General features: G+C 39.4%; 1 protein-coding gene across 20 annotated transcripts in view; it reads right to left on the reverse strand.

The window, feature by feature from the left end:
• Positions 1–364: 364 nt before the first annotated feature.
• Positions 365–23,125, reverse strand: part of ARMC3 (armadillo repeat containing 3) — a 100,560-nt gene continuing 77,799 nt past the window's right edge. For 12 of the 20 annotated variants that reach the window (XM_038529803.1, XM_038529813.1, XM_038529817.1 and 9 more), the window contains 3 exons: positions 13,735–13,935; positions 6,317–6,479; positions 365–685 (listed from right to left, as the gene is read on the reverse strand). In XM_038529803.1, the coding sequence (XP_038385731.1) occupies positions 476–685; positions 6,317–6,479; positions 13,735–13,935 (574 nt within the window). In that variant the 3' untranslated portion in view covers positions 365–475. Of the gene's footprint in view, positions 686–6,283; positions 6,480–13,734; positions 14,013–23,125 lie in introns of those variants that run through there. The other 8 variants (XM_038529806.1, XM_038529805.1, XM_038529807.1 and 5 more) reach the window with 4 other exon arrangements.

Raw genomic sequence — 23,125 nt, forward strand, 5'->3', positions numbered from 1 at the left:
ATGAGAGTGAGACAAGGTGACTGAAGACATAAAATACTATTGAATTTAAATAAATTCAATAACCAAGTGTTCCTGAAGCATTCTGGGTGTGAAGAATGACAGTCGTGAGGCCACGGTATTGTCCTGGGCACAGCAGCTGGGTGCTTTTACACGTGATTCCCAAAAGGCAGAGAGCCTCCTTATGAAACAGTAAGGGTGGATTAATTTTGACAATAATGAACTTTACATGAGGGACAGTGAGCATAATATGATCTAATCAGACTGAATTTTTGCCAAGAGCCCGAAATCAGAAACACAGCCAAGTTCAACCCAAGTGTCCTCATTTCTACACAGAGAAAATGTGAAATTAGAAATTAATTAGAAATTAGAAATGTCTAATACTTTTATTTAAAGAAATAAAATCAATTGGTGAACGCCATAGAAAGTGTATGTAATGCCTTTTTTTGTGTGAGCCTCTTTTTGTTCATTTGATAGCTTAGAGATATCTGTAAAGGTCTGCCTCTTTGCTTCTTAACTTCATCAACCTGCCTGGATGGAACATGAGGTCAACTACATACACCTCAAGAGGAGGAAGAGCCCCAATCAGTCCCTTACGAGATTCATTCATCAACTTAACTTCATTCCAAGCTCTGCCATACTCCCCACGAACCAGGGAGCAGCCGATGCCAATTTTATCAGCCAGAGCCTGTGGGAGAAAACACAAGATCAACCAAAAGTGAGGAGGGAGAGGGGCTGAAGAAAATCCTTAGCTGGAAGACACACCTTGTTGAAGGTGAAATATACAACTCTTGCAAAGAAGTGCTTAGAAAGGAGGCTGAAAAATTGTGGAATATTGTGATGGGAGCCAATAAAATGTGATAAGTTCCCCTGTTCCTCAAGATCCTGTAGACTCAAAATCTCTGTGTAGGTCCTGCTGGGAAGTGACATTTTTCAGGCAGTTACACTGTATTGTATCAGCACAAGATTGATAACGTCATTGGAGAAAAGCCATTCCGCGGGCTTTCAGCACTACCACATCTATCAATCTTTCCATGCTTCTAGGCTGCTCTGTGGGCATGACATGCAGTGGGATTGAACGGAGGGATCAAACTGGTGGGGACCTATTTCGTGCCGATTTATGCTGTGTGATGGGGATGGTGCTCCGTGAAGCAGGAGGAGCAGGATTGCGAGGGGTCGTCCTTCTGGGGCTACCTGCTGTCACTTCCTCCCGAGTGGCTTATGTTCCTTATTCTCTTCAATTTGTCCTGATTTTGAGATTATTTAAAAAGTGCCTTTACAATAGTCTGGAAACTTCTTAGCCGCATCATAATGGATTAAGGGAGCTGGCTCAGACCGCCTGGATTTGAATTTTGGCTCAGCCACCTACTAGTGGTTGTCACCTCAGGCGAATGACTCAGGCTCTCTGTGCTTCCATGTCTTCATCTGAGAAATGAGGATAACATCACTAGCACCTCCTTCCTAGGGGGTGGTTATAAAAATGAAGTGAATTAATATGGGCCGCATGCTTAGAGCTATGAATGCTGCACAGAATGGGTATTCAACAAGTGTTTCTAGTACTAGAAGGCAAGAATTGTGTTGTTTTAATAATCCATTATATATTAATATGATTTATCAATTACTTAATATGTAATGACTGCACCAGGTAGTCATACGTGGACTGAGATTAGGATATGGTTGTCATTTTTAGGGCCTTACATCCTATCTAGTTTGAGCCTGCCTGGTAAACAGTCAACTGTAATACAACAGTATCCAAATGGATGGCACTCAGTGGTATTGTCATTTATAAAAAGAAATACACGTTGGATCTTTGTGCCATTTCTGGCACAGAATTCCTAAACCCTTGGAATTTCCTAAGTGATGAGAACCATAAAAGTATCTTTCCTTATGTTAATGAGGTGACTTTTGGACCACACTTAAGGATGGGGGCTGTTTGGTAGGGGAACCAATCTTGTGACTGGAGAGTTACAATGTCTCCCATCAGACCTCTGGGGAGAGGGTAGGTTGAATTAACTACTTATGGCAATGATTTCATCAATCATGATTATGTAATGATGCTGTAATGAAAACCAAAAAGGAGAGGGTTCAGAGAGCTTCTGGGTTGGTGAACACATGAAGACTCAGGAAGAGTGTTGCACGAGGAGATGGGCATAGAGGCTCCGTGCCCATCCCCCAAAACTTTCTCTCTGGCATCTTTTCCATCTGGCTGTTACTGAGTAATAGCCTTTTTATAATAAACTGGCGATCTAGTAAGTAAAATGTTTCTGAGTTCTGTGAGCTGCTCTAGCAAATTAATCAACCCTGAGGGGGCTGAGTTCTTGGGAACCTCTAATCTATAGTCAGCTGGTCAGAAGCATAGATGACAACTGGCGCTTGTGACTGGTTGGCTGAAGTGTGTGTGGCATGGTGGGGGGGAGGGGCACGGGGGTAGTCTTATAGGGCTAAGCCCATAACCTGTGGGATCTGACACTATCTCCAGGTAGGTTGTGTCAGAATTGAATTGAATTGACCTAGCTGATGTCTGAGGATTACTTAGATGTATAAAAACTGCCCCCCTAAGGCCTGCCACCCCTCCCTCCATTGGAATTGGTACAGAATCATCTTACACTCATTGTCTAGAGGGTGGTAGGGAGTCAAAAATAAACATGTTTTCAGAAATTATATTTATTGCTCTCTTAACTCCATGTCAAGGCACTTTATATCATCAAAATAATCTTGTGAAATAGGTAATGATTGCATTTCCCATTTTATGGAGAGTAAAACTGAGGTCAGATAAATTTCCCAAGGAAGGTCACAATAAGGGTGACCTAATATGGAAGCTGGGTATGTGTTACCAGAGCGTGAATTCCCAACCTCAGGGAGATACCGCCTCCCACTGAGTTGAATGAGGTCCTATTTGAAAGTCCCCATCTTCTTTGTGAAGTGGGAGACAAGATTGTCTGCTTAGAGGAAGAGGTGGAGATGAAAGTGTTAGTAGAAGGAAGGGCAGATGTAAGGCATGGCTACTGAGGAAGAAGGGCAAAGCCTATGGTCAGGAGCTGGAATAGAGGGGCCAGGCCACATGAATGTCCACCTGAGCTGGGCACCCTGAATTGGCTGGGGTGCTTGCCGCTGTCAAGTTCTGCAGCCTGAGTGTCCTAGGGGAGAGGGCAAGCAGTCAGACTGCACCGGGTGGACAGGCAAGGCACTGGGGAAGAAGGATGACATCAAGAAAGTCAGGGAAGTTCGCCAGTAAATCATACAGTCTGTGGATGATGTTTCTAGGCTGCCAAGGGGGAAAAGTAAAGCCAAAAAGGAAGCAACAAACTGGAAGAAAATAGGGAGGATAAAGGGCATTCGTGGGAGTGAATGATTTAGGAAAGTGGAAGGATATTATCAGTGGGTATTGGTGGTCAGGATGTCAGGGGTGGGCAAAACTTGGCTAATGAATTGCATGACTCCGCAGAGGTATGAGGGTACTGGATTCCGTTTAGCATAATGCTGTGGACTGAATGTGTCCCACCCCCCGAATCATATGCTGAAACCTTGACCATCAGTAGGATGGTACTGGGGAGATGGGTTCTTTAGGTAATTTGGTTTAGAAGAGGTCATGGAAATGGAGCCCCCACTGCAGGATAATGACCTTATAAGAGGAGGAAGAGACCAGAGCCTCCTGACTGTCCAGCATGTGAGGATGCAGGCACACAGTGGCCACTGCAAGTTAGGAAGAGGGTCCTCACCAGTTGCTAACTCTGCTGGCACCTCAATCTTACACTTCCCAGCCTCCACAATTGTGAGAAATACATGTTTATTGTTTAAGTCCCCAATGTCTGGTGTTTCATTAGGGCAGCACAAGCACACTAATTCAGTGCCTAGGAGACACTCAGGTGCACCAACTGGAGTGTAAACAGACACACTGATCAGGAATCAAGAGAGGTTCATGGGGCAAAGGAAAGAATCTGGGTGCCTTAGGCAGTTAGTATTTAGGGCCATGTGACCAGATGACCCCACCATAGGAAGTACATAAAATGAGAAAAGAAAAGAGCCTGGGTTGGAACCTTGAGGGACCCCAACGTTGAAGAGAGGTAGAGGAAAGAGGTCACCATGGCGACTGAGATGAGGTGGAAAGAGAGGACAAAAGTTACTAAGGTGGATGGTTTTGGGGAACGAGAAGGATCAGTGACAAATTCTTCTACATATCAAGTTAAGACAGACAATAGATTCCTGGGGTCCAGGGCCCCTGGATGGCTCAGTGGTTGAGCATCTGCCTTCAGTTCAGGTAGTGATCCCAGGGTCCTGGCATCAAGTCCCAAGGGGAGCCCGCCTCTCCCTCTGCCTGTGTCTCTGCCTCTCTCTCTGTGTCTCTCATGAAGAAATAAAATCTTTAAAAAAAAAAAAAAGATTCCTGAGAGGGAGCCAAGGCCAGCTGCAGGGACTGAGAGAAAAATGAGGTGCGCCAAGGAGGGATGAGGTGCTGACAGGACTCTGAATTTTGACCCGAATAAGAATTACCTACAGATAGAAGCAGTATGGTGGGTTTGGTTCAGGTAGGCATGGGCTCAGACTCGAGCCAGGCCCCTGGTTGACCCTGGGTAAATTCCCTCTTGAGTTCAGTTGTCTTGTCTTTCAAACAAGGGTAGTCATTTCAACCTTTGGCATTTTTGAGACCTTCACAATTGCATTTATCAAGTGCCTGGCATGTAGCTTAAAATGATGGTGGTCATGGTAATAGGAGCTACAGGGGTAGTCATAGCTATTATGAGAAAAGATTCCTCTTTCCACTTTAAATAGTATAGACTTAAATTTAGATTCTAAAGGAGAAACAGCTCATAGAGAGAAAGAGACTTAATATAGGAGAAAATTTGATAAAGCAAGAAAACAAGGAAGATTGGCATTTGGATTATAGAGAGTTAGCTTAGAACTGGAAGCAAGATACACATGAATGTAAAGAGGTTTGTAGGTGTTTTGGAAGTGGATAGGAATCTAGACATGCAGTCTAGAGTTCAGAACCCATTTTTGCAGCCCCTATTATATTCCAGACACTTGATAACAATGGAGAAAAAAAATCACCCCCTCTTTTTTGAATCTGCACCCCCGCTCAGTGAATCATGCCATCACTACCAGCTGCCCTGCCCAGACCTGAAAATCACTTTGTTCTTCTCATGCAATTCCTCATACCACCTGAGGCAGACACCAACTGTTTTCAGTTGTATCTCTTAAATCTCCCTGTAGATTCACATCTTTTTTTTTTTTTTAAGATTTCATCCATTTATTCATGAGAGACACAGAGACATAGGCGGAGGGAGAAGTGGGCTCCTCGCAGGGAGCCCGATGTTGGACTCGATCCCAGACCCCGGGATCAGGACTTGAGCTGAAAACAGATGTTCAATCACTGAGCCATGCAGGTGTCCCTAGATTCACATCCTCTTAGCAAACCCCTTAGTTCCTGTTCCACCAACCCTCCAACTGGTCTTCCTGTCTGCAGTCCTACTCCTGCTCTAATTTATTCCCCATTCTGTTGCCCGAATGGTCTTTCAAAATCATGTCACTGCTGTTTGTCCCCTTAACAATTTTCAGTAGCTGGGGTACCTGGGTGACTCAGTGGTTGAGCTTCTGCCTTTGGCTCAGGTTGTGATCCCCAGGGTCCTGGGGGATCCCCCCACAGGGAGCCTGCTTCTCCCTCTGCCAGTGTCTCTGCCTCTCTCTCTCTGTGTCTGTCATGAATAAATAAAAATAAAATCTTAAAAATTTTTTTTCAGTCACTACTCACAGATTTTAGGGTCAATTGCACACTCATGTGGTGCTTTATGAGCTGGTCTGTTAGCCTCATCCAACTCCTCCTCCTTCCTTCATCCAGACACACTTACTCTATACTCTTCAAAGGGGCCAGGGGCTCTCATTCCTGTTATTCTGTATAAAATCCTTGTTTAGAATACTCGTCTTCCTTCTTTACCTGCTGAAATCCTGTATAGCCTCTAATACTGAGGCTGCAAATCATTTCCTCCCCCAAAACTTGCCCTGATCTCATCTTAGAACCCACAAGTCTGCCTTGGGTACCTTGTGTCTGCAGGGGCTGCCACCTTAGTATCTCTGTATTCTCAGACCTTAGAAGAGCTCTTGCCTATGGTAGATGTATGATAAATGTTGAATGGATATGCTTCCGAGAGTCTGGCAAGTATACGTGTGTATGTATATACACATACATATATATCTCAAATAGAAGTAACTCTAAATGAGAAGATTAGCATTAGCCAGTTAAATGTTAGCCAATGGCGCCCACTATTATGATAACGACAAACATTTTTACCTAATGGCAAATGAGGCAAAACATCTTCAGTACCTTGAAAAGCAAAGCTCGATGGTAGAAGATTCCTTTTTTGATCTGTCCAATTGGTACAACATTGGATTTAAGTTGAAATTTTAGTTCACTTATATGAAGTTCCCAGCCAAAATCATGTAGCTTCTCTTTTGAAACTTTACCACCCATTTTTTCTGCCACATACCTGTGTCAATTACATGAGATCAAATCAATCAAGTTTAATACCTCATTTTGGATGCTTTGCGTGTAATTGTGTGTATAATTTTACATCTAAAAACTGGATTTTCTCAGGCTTTTATTATTTGCTTTTCTTCTATGGTACAGAAGGGTTAACATTATGCTTACTTTCTTCAAACTATTGTGTATAAGCTGAAATTCTAACAATTTCATTCAACACACAATGAATGCTAATTTTCCCAATATTTATAACAAGATATAAATTAATATCACCCTAAATTTGTAGCAATGCAGTTTTAAAGTTCTATATTGCTCTTGAAAAATGTTTTCCAAAGTTTCGATCTGAGCTCCAAGGCATTGTACTAACCTATGGTCCTTCTTTTAAGGAATTTGAACTCAGAGATAATACAAACGCATGGGAAATTTTCCCATCGGATTCCTAAGTGTTTTCAAGTTAAGTGTTTTCCTTTTAAATTGTCTTACTTTTTTTGATTTAGAGAAAGATGTGGCAGTTAACTAACATTGGAGTGACAGGAACGAGGAGGAGGGCAGAAGGAAAACTAAGTTGGGTGGCATACTTTGCCTGGGGGTTTCTTCTCATTTGAGGCTTTTGCTGAAGTCAGTAAACACACCTGCAAAAATCCTTTGTCGAGGAAGGCTACTACATTTTAGAGTAAGGGCAGAATTGCAATTTTTTTTTATAATAAATTTATTTTTTATTGGTGTTCAATTTGTCAACATACAGAATAACACCCAGTGCTCATCCCGTCAAGTGCCCTCCTCAGTGCCCGTCACCCATTCACCCCCACCCCTTGCCCTCCTCCCCTTCCACCACCCCTAGTTCGTTTCCCAGAGTTAGGAGTCTTTATGTTCCATCTCCCTTTCTGATATTTCCCACACATTTCTTCTCCCTTCCCTTATATTCCATTTCACTATTATTTATATTCCCCAAATGAATGAGAACATACAATGTTTGTCCTCCGATTGACTTACTTCACTCAGCATAATACCCTCCAGTTCCATCCACGTTGAAGCAAATGGTGGGTATTTGTCATTTCTAATGGCTGAGTAATATTCCATTGTATACATAAACCACATCTTCTTTATCCATTCATCTTTCGATGGACACCGAGGCTCCTTCCACAGTTTGGCTATTGTGGACATTGCTGCTAGAAACATCGGGGTGCAGGTGTCCCGGCGTTTCACTGCATCTGCATCTTTGGGGTAAATCCCCAGCAGTGCAATTGCTGGGTCGTAGGGCAGGTCTATTTTTAACTCTTTGAGGAACCTCCACACAGTTTTCCAGAGTGGCTGCACCAGTTCACATTCCCACCAACAGTGCAAGAGGGTTCCCTTTTCTCCGCATCCTCTCGAACCTTTGTGGTTTCCTGCCTTGTTAATTTTCCCCATTCTCACTGGTGTGAGGTGGTATCTCATTGTGGTTTTGATTTGTATTTCCCTGATGGCAAGTGATGCAGAGCATTTTCTCATGTGCGTGTTGGCCATGTCTACGTCTTCCTCTGTGAGATTTCTCTTCATGTCTTTTGCCCATTTCATGATTGGATTGTTTGTTTCTTTGCTGTTGAGTTTAATAAGTTCTTAACAGATCTTAGAAACTAGCCCTTTATCTGATAGGTCATTTGCCAATATCTTCTCCCATTCTGTAGGTTGTCTTTTAGTTTTGTTGACGGTTTCTTTTGCTGTGCAAAAGCTTCTTATCTTGATGAAGTCCCAATAATTCATTTTTGCTTTTGTTTCTTTTGCCTTCGTGGATGTATCTTGCAAGAAGTTACTATGGCCGAGTTCAAAAAGGGTGTTGCCTGTGTTCTTCTCTAGGATTTTGATGGAATCTTGTCTCACATTTAGATCTTTCATCCATTTTGAGTTTATCTTTGTGTATGGTGAAAGAGAGTGGTCTAGTTTCATTCTTCTGCATGTGGATGTCCAATTTTCCCAGCACCATTTATTGAAGAGACTGTCTTTCTTCCAATGGATAGTCTTTCCTCCTTTATCGAATATTAGTTGACCATAAAGTTGAGGGTCCACTTCTGGGTTCTCTGTTCTGTTCCATTGATCTATGTGTCTGTTTTTGTGCCAGTACCACACTGTCTTGATGACCACAGCTTTGTAGTGCAACCTGAAATCTGGCATTGTGATGCCCCCAGCTATGGTTTTCTTTTGTAAAATTCCCCTGGCTATTCGGGGTCTTTTCTGATTCCACACAAATCTTAAAATAATTTGTTCTAACTCTCTGAAAAAGTCCATGGTATTTTGATAGGGATTGCATTAAACGTGTAAATTGCCCTGGGTAACATTGACATTTTCACAGTATTAATTCTGCCAATCCATGAGCATGGAATATTTTTCCATCTCTTTGTGTCTTCCTCAATTTCTTTCAGAAGTGTTCTATAGTTTTTAGGGTATAGATCCTTTACCTCTTTGGTTAGGTTTATTCCTAGGTATCTTATGCTTTTGGGTGCAATTGTAAATGGGATTGACTCCTTAATTTCTCTTTCTTCAGTCTCATTGTTAGTGTATAGAAATGCCACTGATTTCTGGGCATTGATTTTGTATCCTGCCACACTGCCAAATTGCTGTATGAGTTCTAGCAATCTTGGGGTGGAGGCTTTTGGGTTTTCTATGTAGAGTATCATGTCATTGGCGAAGAGGGAGAGTTTGACTTCTTCTTTGGCAATTTGAATGCCTTTAATGTCCTTTTGTTGTCTGATTGCTGAGGCTAGGACTTCCCGTACTATGTTGAATAGCAGTGGTGAGAGTGGACATCCCTGTCTTGTTCCTGATCTTAGGGGAAAGGCTCCCAGTGCTTCCCCATTGAGAATGATATTTGCTGTGGGCTTTTCGTAGATGGCTTTTAAGATGTTGAGGAATGTTCCCTCTATCCCTACACTCTGAAGAGTTTTGATCAGGAATGGATGCTGTATTTTGTCAAATGCTTTCTCTGCATCTAATGAGAGGATCATATGGTTCTTGGTTTTCCTCTTGCTGATATGATGAGTCACACTGATTGTTTTACGAGTGTTGAACCAGCCTTGTGTCCCGGGGATAAATCCTACTTGGTCATGGTGAATAATTTTCTTAATGTACTGTTGGATCCTATTGGCTAGTATCTTGTTGAGAATTTTTGTATCCATGTTCATCAGGGATATTGGTCTGTAATTCTCCTTTTTGGTGGGGTCTTTGTCTGGTTTTGGACTTAAGGTGAGGTTGGCCTCATAGAACGAATTTGGAAGTACTCCATCTCTATCTTTCCAAACAGCTTTAGTAGAATAGGTATGGTTTCTTCTTTAAACGTTTGATAGAATTCCCCTGGGAAGCCATCTGGCCCTGGACTTTTGTGTCTTGGGAGGTTTTTGATGACTGCTTCAATCTCCTCCCTGGTTGTTGGCCTGTTCAGGTTTTCTATTTCTTCCAGTTCCAGTTTTGGTAGTTTGTGGCTTTCCAGGAATGCGTCCATTTCTTCTAGATTGCCTAATGTATTGGCGTATAGCTGTTCATAATTTGTTTTTAAAATCGTTTGTAGTTCCTTGGTGTTGGTAGTGATCTCTCCTTTCTCATTCATGATTTCTCTCTCTTCTTTTGCATAAGGCTGGCTAATGGTTTATCTATCTTATTAATTCTTTCAAAGAACCAACTCCTGGTTTTGTTGATCTGTTCCACAGTTCTTCTGGTCTCGATTTCATTGAGTTCTGCTCGAATCTTTATTAACTCTCTTCTTCTGTTGGGTGTAGGATCTATTTGCTGTTTTTTCTCTAGCTCCTTTATGTGTAAGGTTAGCTTTTGTATTTGAGTTCTTTCCAGTTTTTGAATGGATGCTTGTATTGCGATGTATTTCCCCCTTAGGACTGCTTTTGCTGCATCCCAAAGATTTTGAACAGTTGTATCTTCATTCTCATTAGTTTCCATGAATCTTTTTAATTCTTCCTAATTTCCTGGTTCACCCTTTCATCTTTTAGCAGGATGGTCCTTAACCTCCACGTGTTTGAGGTCCTTCCAAACTTCTTGTTGTGATTTAGTTCTAATTTCAAGGCATTATGGTCTGAGTATATGCAGGGGACGATCCCAATCTTTTGGTATCAGTTCAGACCCGATTTGTGACCCAGTATGTGGTCTATTCTGGAGAAAGTTCCATGTACACTTGAGAAGAATGTGTATTCAGTTGAGTTTGGATGTAAAGTTCTGTAGATATCTGTGAAATCCATCTGGTCCAGTGTATCATTTAAAGCTCTCGTTTCTTTGGAGATGTTGTGTTTAGAAGACCTATCGAGTATAGAAAGCGCTAGATTGAAGTCACCAAGTATAAGTGTATTATTATCTAAGTATTTCTTCACTTTGGCTATTAATTGATTGATATATTTGGCAGCTCCCACATTCGGGGCATATATATTGAGGATTGTTAAGTCCTCTTATTGGATAGATCCTTTAAGTATGATATAGTGTCCCTCTTCATCTCTCACTATAGTCTTTGGGGTAAATTTTAGTTTATCTGATATAAGGATGGCTACCCCTGCTTTCTTTTGAGGACCATTTGAATGGTAAATGATTCTCCAACCTTTTATTTTCAGGCTGTAGGTGTCCTTATGTCTAAAATGAGTCTCTTGTAGACAGCAAATAGATGGGTCCTGCTTTTTTATCCAGTCCGAAACCCTGCGCCTTTTGATGGGGTCATTAAGCCCGTTCACGTTCAGAGTTACTATTGAAAGATATGAGTTTAGTGTCATCATGATATCTATTCAGTCCTTGTTTTTGTGGATTGTTCCACTGGACTTCTTCTTAAAGGGGAATTTTAAGAGTTCCCCTTAAAATTTCTTGCAGAGCTGGTTTGGAGGTCACATATTCTTTCAGTTCCTGCCTGTCTTGGAAGCTCTTTATCTCTCCTTCCATTTTGAATGAGAGCCTTGCTGGATAAAGTATTCTTGGTTGCATGTTCTTCTCATTTAGGACCCTGAATATATCCTGCCAGCCCTTTCTGGCCTGCCAGGTCTCTGTGGAGAGGTCTGCTGTTACCCTAATGCTCCTCCTCATAAAAGTCAGGGATTTCTTGTCTCTTGCTGCTTTAAGGATCTTCTCTTTATCTTTGGAATTTGCAAGCTTCACTATTAAATGTCGAGGTGTTGAATGGTTTTTATTGATTTTAGGGGAGGATCTCTCTATTTCCTGGATCTGAATGCCTGTTTCCCTTCCCAAATTAGGAAAGTTTTCAGGTATGATTTGTTCAAATACATATTCTGTCCCTTTCGGCGTCCTCGGGAACCCCAATTAAATGTAGGTTTTTCTTCCTCATGCTGTCGTTTATTTCCCTTAATCTATCTTCATGGTCTTTTAATTGTCTCTTTTTTCCTCAGTTTCCCTCTTTGCCATCAACTTGTCTTCTATGTCACTCACTCGTTCTTCCACTTCATTAACCCTCGTCGTTAGGACTTCTAGTTTGGATTGCATCTCATTTAATTGATTTTTAATTTCTGCCTGATTAGATCTAAATTCTGCAGTCATGAAGTCTCTTGAGTCCTTTTTGCTTTTTTCTAGAGCCACCAGTAGCTTTATAATAGTGCTTCTGAATTGGCTTTCTGACATTGAATTGTAATCCAGATTTTGTAGCTCTGTGGGAGAGAGGACTGTTTCTGATTCTTTCTTTTGAGGTGAGGTTTTTCTTCTAGTCATTTTGTTCAGTGCAGAGTGGCCAAAAACAAGTTGTATTGGGAAAAGGAGAAAAAGAGAGGAGAGAAAGAAGGAGAGAAAAGAGAAAAAGAAAAAAGGAAGAAAAAAAGAAAAAAAAAAGAGAAGAAAAAGAGAAAGAAAAAGAAAGAAAGGAAAGAATTGCGAATTTTAAGAAAGAATTTCCTCTTGCTCTATGCAAAGAAGAACAATGGCGAAAAACAAGAGAAGGGTCGGGGAGAAAGCTGTCACCCTGCCCCAGCCAGGCATCCTGTAATGAGTGTTGGGAACCAAAGGCACTGGGACAAATCTCTGCATCTCTGCATCTTGAAATCTTGAAAAGGGCTAGGTTAAAAAAAAAAAACAATTATTTGGGAATGATGGAAAGAATTTTTGATAATAGCAAAGCATGAGGACATTTGACAAATGCTGAAGTGAGCTAAATCAGATTTCTGCCCGAGTCATCACTTCTCAAGGACATTAGGAGAACTTCAGTTGCCAAAAACATTCTCTTCCAGAGAGCTCTGGCTGACAAGGAGTCAATGATCTGGCGGCTGTGTTTCTTGCAGTTGTCACATCCAGGTTTGATGAGTGCAATGCACTTCTACTTGGAGTAGATACAAGCTCCCGTGGAGACTACAGCTGTTGCAGGATCCAGTAGCTCACCTACTGGATGTCGTTGCCAGTTACGGAGGCTATCCTCCACTTCCTGTGATTTGTAATCCCTTACAGCTACCAAGTCAAGTTCTCATATGGACTGTTCATATGTTCATATGAGTGGACTCATATGAAATGCTCTGATTAGGGAGGCAAAGTCACTGGGATACACAGAGTTTCGAGTCTGTCCGAACAACCATGCCTTTAGAACACTCACACTTGAGAGCAACGCAAAACGCAAAATATTGGACATCTGACCTACAAATCAGTGATGGTTATTTGTATTAGAATGACATGATTTATGATGTATTAGGTATGTAATAGAATTATATGATTTGTGGGGATGGGATACCTGGGTGATGGGCATTAAGAAGGGCACATGATATGATGAGCACTGGTTGTTATATAAGACTGATAAATTACTGAACTCTACATCTGAAACTAATAATAAGCTACATGTTAATTAACAATTTAAATAAAAAATGATAAAAAGAAAATAATACGTGAGTTTATAAATAATTCACAATACGATTCCTTTAAATCGTAAGCACCCCATGCACCTAAGGAGTAACTGAATTTTCCTTCTTTCTTTTGTTGTTTTTGGAGTAATTTAATTTTCAAACTTTTGATTCATTGCTAACTTCTTCAAGATCACATTGAAAGACGCCTCTAATGGTTTAGCTGGAGAAAATGACAAAAGCATTTTTCTTTAAGCAATTTCCAGCTCCTAGCTCCAATTCTTGGTGGAAATAGGACCTAAAATAGAAATTGGGCATTTTTTTCAATTTATTGTGTTTCTGCTGCAGAGTCAGAGGTGGGGGGGCAGTAATTTTGGTGTAGTTAGCTGAAAATTGGCTAAAAAATGCAAACCACTAACATCAAACACTTTTTTTCAGAAACTGAAAATGCACATGTATATACAAACAACTTACTTTGCTAGAGCCTCAATCTGTTCCTCAATATTGGTTATGGGAAATATCGATTTGGTCACTTCATCCACATACACACAGAAGTCAAGGTCAGAGGGAGGGTACCATTCTTTATCAGGGCTCCCTTCTCCGGTCAATTTTGGTGCTGCTGCCACTTCTTCTTCCTCCTTCACTTTTTCCTCTTCTTTTTTCCCTCGGCCTTTCCTTTGAGAGCAAACAGCAGCCATCAAAGTCACAAAATGAATAAGCACTAACTGTGCTCTGAGTTCATCTGAAGAGCACTGCAGAAATAGAGTATTTTATACTTTAACGACCATATCATATGCTGTTCTCAACTTTTTGATGACAACGCTAGAGTTTTATAGTCTCTATATTATGCTAAGAGAGATTAACTTTCAAGATAACACTACATGATTGATACATATTATGAAAATCATACACTGGTCTTGAGTACAATTGCCTTGCCAGATGTCTGGTGCATAGTAGGTATGTCATAAACATTTATTGAATTAGGGAAAAAATAGGTTGCCTCCTCAGGAAGTCTAAGCCAGTCTTACATCATCTCTTGCTTTGGTTGAGGGCTTCTGCAAAAAGAGTTTGGATCACTCATTTTAAGAAAAATTACCCAAAATGTGGGAAAAAAGCAACACAAAATAAGGATAGTGTGGAATCTCCATGTCATGCAGGGGTGAAGATTTACCTAAAGTTTATCTAGGGAAATGTACTTAATTCTGTACTTAGGAAAGCTGGAATGTACTTAGTAAACTGTAAAGATACTGTGTAATTAAAATATACTATTAATTGGGATGCCTGGATGGCTCAGTGGTTGAGCATCTGCCTTTGGCTCAGGTGGTGATGTCGGGGTCCTGGGATTGAGTCCCACATCAGGCTCCCTGTGAGGGAGGGAGCCCTCTGTCTACGTCTCTGCCTTTCTCTGTGTCTCTCATGAATAAATAAAATCTTCAAAAAAAGAAAAAATATACAATTAATCTTTTCAAACTTAGAGAATTTGCTAGTTAACATGCAAGCTTTTGCTTCATAGAGGTGCAAATTATTTCTGTCAATGGAGAAGATATTGCCAGAGGTTACAGTTTATTGTCATTTAGGATGTTAACCAGTTTTTTATGTAACTCAGTGATCTTTTTCTAACATTCCTTAATTAAACTAAATATAAATACCTAGCTCCTCAAATGTCCTCTGAACCAATATTAACACCTTACTGATTCTGTCTCTAATTTATGAGTTGAATAAAAACAATGATATGTGTTCTCATTCCAGATAACGTGGAGAAGGCACATTTAACCCTGCTTTTTCTACTCAATACAGTCATCAATCCTGGACAGGATTCAACAGCTAATTGAAGACTCTGTTAAAGCAAATGGTAGCAGAAAGATCAGAGAAGGTCTTTTGAATTATTACTGAACAGATGGTAAGTTTATTTTTATTTTTCTCTGGTATTCTCCAAGCCAGACTAGACACAGCTCAAACTTTTGGAAGTGGGCATCAGCACAGAGAGAGATAAAGGAGAAGACCTTTTGAGAAACAGGAATGATACAGAGTGGAAGAAAGCCCTGTTTTGTTTTCTTCTTTGCAGCCCCTAAGGAATCCTCTGATAGTGGTAACAATGGTGACATCAGCATCTCATAAGAACCTAAAATACCTTTATACTCACTCAGTCCTCAGGTTGTTTGCCTGAAGATACAAGAGCAGTCATGGCAAGAGTATATAGCAGGGCAGGGTATATAGAGTTTTCTGACAGTACATCACAGATTTTGAGGATGGAACTATGGAACTGACCACTGCCCAAATGCTAAACCAGACACACTAGCTGGCACACAGTCAGGACTGCTCCAAATAGTACTGCAAAGCCTTTGGAAACTGAACTGACAGTGGGATGACAACACATAGAACATTGGTTGAAACTTGAGTTTTGAAAGCAGCTGGGTCTGGGCACCTGTCTGGCCAACTGACTGTCTCAGTTGGAAGAGTGTGTGACTCTTGATCTTGGGGTCATGAGTTTTAGCCCCACATTAGGTGTAGAGATTACTTAAATAAATACAACTTTAAAAAAAAGAAGAAATCAACTGGGTCAACTGCTGGCTAAAACAGACACAAAAAGGAACATTCTTCCTAGAATGCATATAAGACGCATTCACCAATATCTTGATTACTATAGCTTTATCATAAATCATTAAATCAGAGAGATGCTTTCAACTTTATTCTTCTTTTTCAAAATTATTTTATATACCCTTCCATAAGGGTCTTAGAATTAGCATGCCTATATTTACAAAAAATCTTGCTGGACTTTTGATAGAATTGTATCTAGTCTATAGATCAGTTTGGGAGAAAACTGACATTTTTACTATGTTGAATTTTCTAATACATGAACATGGTATGTCTCTTCACTTATTTAGTGATTCTTTGATTTTCTTTGTGTTTGATAGTTCTCATATATTGAGAACTATATATGTTTTGTTTGACTTCCATTTTTATTTCATATTTCATTTTTAGAGCTATTAAAATGGTGTTCAAAAAATTTTTGGTTTTCAATTTTTTATTGCCAGTACATAGGAACATGATTGATTTTTGTATGTTGATCTGAAATCCTGATGATTGCTGAACTCACCCATTAATTCTATGAGGTTTATTTTTAAAGTAGATTCCTTAAGGATTTTCTACTTAAGACTATCTTGTTGCAAATAGATAGTCTGCAAATAGGAACTGTTTTTTCCCCTTCACTTTCCAATCTTTATACTTTAAAAATGTCCTTATTGCAATGTGTAGGCCTTCTAATACAATGTTGAATAGGAGTGATAAGAATAGTTATCTTTGGGGTCCCTCAGTGGCTCAGTAGGTTAAGCAGCTGACTCTTGACTTCTGCTAAGGTCATGATCTCACGTTCATGGGATTGAGCCCCTTGGTGGGCTCCATGAGCAGTGCAGAGTCTGTTTGTCCCTCTCCTTCCTTCTCTCCCCCTCCCCCCACTCTGTATGCATGTTTGTGCATATACACATGCTTGCTCTCTCTCAAATAAATAAGTAAATAAATAAATAAAATAAATCTTTTTTTTAAAGAATAGGTTGCTTATTTTGTTCATGATCTTTTCAGAAAGGCATCTCGTCTTTCACCATTAAGTATGATATAATAGAAGGGTTTTTTCATGGATGCCCTTTATCAGGTTGAGAAAGTTCGCTTATATTCCTATTTTGCTGACAGTTGTATTTTTATCATAACTAATGTTGAATTTTGTCAAATAATTTTCCAGTATCAATTAATATAATTGTGTGGGTTTTCTTCCTTATACTGTCAATATGGTGGATTGCATTGATAGATTTTTAAATATTGAACCAGCCTTGCATTCCTGGGATAAACTCCTCTTAGATGAATTATTCTCTTATTGTCTTGCTAGATTTGATTTGCAATATTTCAGAGAGGACTTTTCATCTGTATTTATGATGGATACTGAGCTGTAATTTTCTTTTCATATAACAACCTTGTATGATATTGGGACTAGGATAATGCTGGTTAGTGAAATACTGCTTTGCTTGGATCTCACAGATTTTGATATGTTATATCTTCACTTTCCTTCAGGTTTTTTGTATTTTTAAATTTCCTTTGAGATTTTGACCCATAGGTTATTTAGAAGTATGTCATTCAATTTCTATATATCTAGAGATTTTCTTGTTGTCTTTCTGTTGTTAATTTCTAGTTTGTTGATCCATAATGGCCATGGATCATATTCTATATGATTTCAATTATTTTAAATTTGATGAGCTTTGTTTTATGACCCTGGTATTTGCAAATGTTCCACATGAAGTTGAAAAAATGTGTTTTCTGTTGTTGGTGGTAGAATGTTCTATAATATATTGACTAGATCCTATTTATTGCTGGTTTTGTTCAAACATTTTGCATCCTTACTGATTTCAGGTCAAGTAATTCTATCAATTCCTCAGAGGGGAGTGCTGAAGTCCTCAACCATAGTTTGGGATTTGTCTATTTCTACTTTCTGCTCTATCAGTTGTTGCTTCATGTGTTTGAGGCTCTGTTGTTTGGTGCTCATATAGTGATCACATTAGATCATTATGTCTTCCTCACAGAAGACATAATCCATTTTGTCATATATAATGTTTCTCTTTGTCTCTAGAAGTTTTCTTTGCTCTGAAGTATACTTCTACTTTATTACATATTAAAAAGTCACTCGTACATTTTAGGAAATTAATGTTTACATGGTATCTTTATCCATCTTTCACTTTCAACCTACCTATATCAATGAATTAAGTGCATTTCTTTAAATGGCAAATAGCTCATATAATTGTTTTTAAGATTTTTAAGTAATCTCTACATGCAAATGGGGATAGAACTTACAACCCTGAGATCAAGAGTTGCATGTTCTACCAACTGAGCCAGCCAGATGCCCCTTCATCATAACTTTTTAATCCACTTTGCCAATCTCTGCCTTTCAATTGGTTCTTATTCCTGTTTTTTCCTTTCTTGACTTTGTGGTTTGGTACTTGAACCATTTTTAGTTTTCCACCTTGATTTATTTATACCATTTTTTGAGTGTAACTCTTTGTATTGGTTTGAAGTGGTTACTATAGGATTATAATACACATACATGGTTCATCACAGTCTGCTGGTATCCACATTTTACTACTTTGAGGGCAGTAAGAAAACCTCACATCCAACAAATGAGTGCTTTTTATCTTTCCTCATTTTTGTTTCAATCCACAAATATGAATTGTAAAACTCATGAGGAAACAGCCTATTGTATGCACCCATATTTCAATTCTTCTTTCTTCCTTCCTTTAGGCTTCCAGATTCTTTCATCATTTTCTTGTCGTTTGAAGAACTTCTGTTAACTAGCCAATATGTAAGAATAGAACTGCTGGCAATAAATTCTTTACTGCTGGCAATAAATTCTTTGTTTTCCTTCACTTGGGAATGTCTTTACTTCTCCTTCTTCATTACTAAAGTTTCCCCAGAGAGAGAACACGTGGTTGATTCCTCTAGCAGTTGAGAAATGTTGTGCCACTTTCCTCTAGCCTGAGAGAAATGTACTGTCATTTAAATTGAAGTTTCCCTATAGGAAACTGGAACTTGCACCTTTACAAATTTTGGATCCCATGACTCAGGTGGGCTTCCTTGGGTGGAGCTACCTCACACAAGAAAATTGTACCCTATGCTATGCTAGGCGAAAGAGAGGGAGGACAAGGAAACCTTTGTGTGACTTCTATAGCATTTGCTTAAGTGTATCTTTTCCCCACTGCTCCTGCATTATATCTTTTGCTATAGTAAATCTCAGCCATGGGGATATATCCCCCTGCACAGGCCATGAAAATGAGGCTAGTTCAGGTGAATTTCCTAAATTATGTCTTTGTAACTCTTGATCATTCTGTTCCACGAGCTGTAAATTAGGGGCAGGGATTAAATATTTCTTGAAGTAAAGGGTAAAAGAGGGGGATCAGCTAAATGCCATGTGAGTTTTCTCTTTATTTTGAGGAAAAAAATACAAAAGTAATCTTATTAAATGCTTTTGGAGTATTACACAAAACTCTGTAATCATAACAAATACTAAGATTTTATAATTCTCGGGTGCCTGGGTGGCTTGGTCTGTTAAGCATCTGCCTTCAGCTCAGGTCATGATCTCAGGGTCCTGGGATTGAGCCCCATGTCAGGCTCCCTGCTCACTGGGGCATCTACTTCTCCTTCTTCCTCTATCTCTCTGCCCACTTATGCTCATGCTCTCTCTCTCTCTCTCTCAAGTAAACAAAATCTTTTTAAAAAAGTTTTTATATTTTCTAATTCAACATTCTATTTACTGCAGCTAAGTAGAGAGTCATGCGTTAAATGTACTCACCATATATTATGGTAAAATCTCTAAGCAAAAATTCACATTTCCCAGTTCTATCATCTAAATACCTTTCTTTTTTTGTAAGACAAACAAATAGAACATCTTTACAAACATAGTAAAATTTTAATAAGTTGGGAACTACCACTGGAAATGTCAATAAGAATGGCAGAAAGCATATGTAGGTTTATCTATTCCTAAAGTTACGGGGTAGCTTTATAATATTGGACAGTTTGACTCAGAGCCACGTATAAAACAAAGCATGTGTATTTCTCACTGAGTGTGCTGCTGGGAGAAAAAGGAATCATTTGGCATATAGAAGATGATAGCCAGCATACAGGGCTAAGCGCATCATGGAGGGCAATCTTACTGAGTGATTAAAAAGGGATAATTTACTAGAGCTCCTGAACTGTAGTTTCCCACTGCTGTATATAGAAGTATTTCATTTGGATTCCTTTCCCATGAAGTCTGCCCAGTTGTATTAATAAGGGCTTTAATACTTAAACGAATTTCACTTCTAACTAAATATGGAAACAAGTGCTCAGAAATTACAAAATTTACTCTCGTAAAATTCTCAGAAAGGACATCGATTTGTGATTAAAGATAGCAGAACTTTCAACCTTCTTACAGAGGCTTGAACAAAACTACCTCAGAAAACAGAGATTTACTATGGAAATCCAAAACAATAAGAATATTTTCTATGTTCATTGGTGGACGAGAAGGTAGGGAGCCAAGTAGAGAGAGATATTTATCTGCCTTCAAACTGTGTATTGACATTTTCAAAATTTAATCACTTGATCCTTTCTGACACCATCAACTATTTGAACAAATAAATTAGAAGTCAAGGCTACTGGGAGAAATATAAGTCATGAATCTGGCCCACATAGGGTTTCAATTTAGGTGGGAAGATTTTGGTGTATGAAAAATAATCACAATGCTAGGTAGCATTCAATAAATTCCACATGTGTGATAAAAATGAGAAACTCAAGATGTTCCAAAAATCTATCCCAATTAGATGTCCTGTTCCATCTATTCTGTTGCAAAAGAATAAGAGAGCATCAAAGGAGACGCACAATGTATTTTAGGCTTAGAAGGATGCATGTGTGCATACTTGTATGTGCGTGTGCACACATGTGGTAGTTTATTTTGTTATTTGTCAATGTCCCCAGTAGGATGGAAGCTCTTTGAAAACAGAGGTTTTTGTTCACGGCTATATTTGTAACACTGGAACAACTCCTGGCACCTAGCACAATCAGCATTTGCTGAGTGGATGAATAATTTCAAGAAAAAAAGGTGAGAAGCATTTGCTGAGGGGATGAATAATTTCAAGAAAAAAAAAGGTGAGAAGGTATTTAAATGTGATTAAGATGTTAAGTGTGATTAAGAGACAATATCTATTTCTGAAAGACTTTTGCAGTTAGTCAAGATTTGGGAGGAAGGGAGAAAAAGGCTAAGCTAAGGTTTAAAAAGAGAGTTTTAGGGAAATATTTTAAAACTGAAAATGTTGGGGCACCTGGGTAGCTCAGTGGTTGAGCATCTGCCTTTGGCTCAGGTCATGATCCTGGGGTCCTGGGATTGAGTCCCACATCAGGCTCCCTATAGGGAGCCTTCTTCTCCCTCTACCTATGTCTCTGCCTCTCTCTCTCTGTGTCTCTCATGAATAAATAAAAATAAAATCTTAAAAAAAAGTAAAAATGAAAATGTTTTAAGAAGTCATTATGATGAAGATCAAGATTGAGCAGCAGAAATGTTGAAGTATATGCTGTAAATTTCTAAAAGACTCCAGAGATGAACAGACTGGAAGGAAACAAAATAGAGACAGGAAAGCAATAAACTTTTAAGTGTGTATAATAAACTCACACAATCAACTTAAATATTTATGAAGACTGGTCTGAATACAAAAATACAGTACAGCTAGAGCCTACAATACATTTACAAATCATAAATGTTTATTGTAAGGGGAATGATCTTTATAAAGAAAAGCTTCAGAGGGCATATTAGATTTGTTGACTTTGGTGTAATCTAGGAAAAAATCAAGATGGTGGCTGGGTAAAGGGGAAACTACTAGCCTCTCTTATGTTATTTTTTTCCCCACGAAGGAGAGCACAACTGAAACCTTCACACACAAAAATAATCTGATTGCTGATGACCCAGTGTGAGCCTGATGCTTCAGGATTTTAATTTATGTAGTATATGGTGATGATATTCTTTTTTTTTTAATTTTTTTTAAATGTTTATTTATTTATGATAGTCACAGAGAGAGAAAGAGAGAGGCAGAGACACAGGCAGAGGGAGAAGCAGGCTCCATGCACCGGAAGCCCGATGTGGGATTCGATCCTGGGTCTCCAGGATCGCGCCCTGGGCCAAAGGCAGGCGCCAAACCGCTGCGCCACCCAGGGATCCCTGGTGATGATATTCTTGAGGAGAAAGAGAGAAATTATTCTTACCTTGTCCATATTAGGCCACTTCATGCACATAATTGATTTGCTTATTTCCCATCCCTTCTCTCTTCTTCCTTTCAAATATTTAGCTACTTTGTGGTCCTAGATGGTTCATCATCCTTTGTCAGTATCTCTCAGTAACTTTTTTTTTCTTTTTTTTTTATTTATGATAGTCACAGAGAGAGAGAGAGAGAGAGAGAGAGAGGCAGAGGCAGAGACACAGGCAGAGGGACAAGCAGGCTCCATGCACCGGGAGCCTGACGTGGGATCCGATCCCGGGTCTCCAGGATCGCGCCCTGGGCCAAAGGCAGGCGCTAAACCGCTGCGCCACCCAGGGATCCCCTCAGTAACTTTTTTTAAACATTAAACATTCTCTATGACTTTATCAGATGAATAGAGTTAAAATGTTTTATTCTATCTCCAGGGACCCAAAGGACTTATAGTTACAAGACAAGAAGGATTTACCAAAAGACAGCCAACAGGGCAAAAAGATTATGACCAATCTATCCCCCCAGTGGGTCCAGGAATAAGAAAGGGGAAAGAACTGGGTGGACGTGCATTGATCACTTTAGTATGCAGGGCTTAGGCTCTGGACAAACATTGTTTCATTTACTCTTACAGCACCTCTACAAGGCAGGAAATCATCAAATCCATTTTAGAGATAAGGAAACCAAGGACCGGTTTTGTCTGAATCCAAAATGTATGCTTTCCTTCATGCTAACAATCTGTTTGAATGTCGGGAATACATCAGGGTTTGTCTTCAAGTGGGGAGATTACGCAGGTACAAGGAAGATACCAGAAATGATGTGAGAAGAAATAATCATCTTCGTTTGTTTATATTTATTCTCCAGGGGCATATTGGGAGGGAGTCAAACCTCTATTCCTTTCAACAACCAGCATTCAATCTTTGAAATAATTTATGAATATATGATCTATAAATGTTTCTTTACTGTCCCTCATGTTCCTGATATTATTCTAGGCTCTATGGCAATAAAAATGAAAAAGGCCTGGTCCCAGGTCTCAAGTAGTCCATTGCTTAGTAAAAAAGACAAATAAGTCAACATGAATCAGTTCAGGTTACATATCAGATTATTTGAATTCACAA

This window comes from Canis lupus, chromosome 2 (genome assembly GCF_011100685.1).
Source record: "Canis lupus familiaris isolate Mischka breed German Shepherd chromosome 2, alternate assembly UU_Cfam_GSD_1.0, whole genome shotgun sequence".
NCBI lineage: Eukaryota > Metazoa > Chordata > Mammalia > Carnivora > Canidae > Canis > Canis lupus.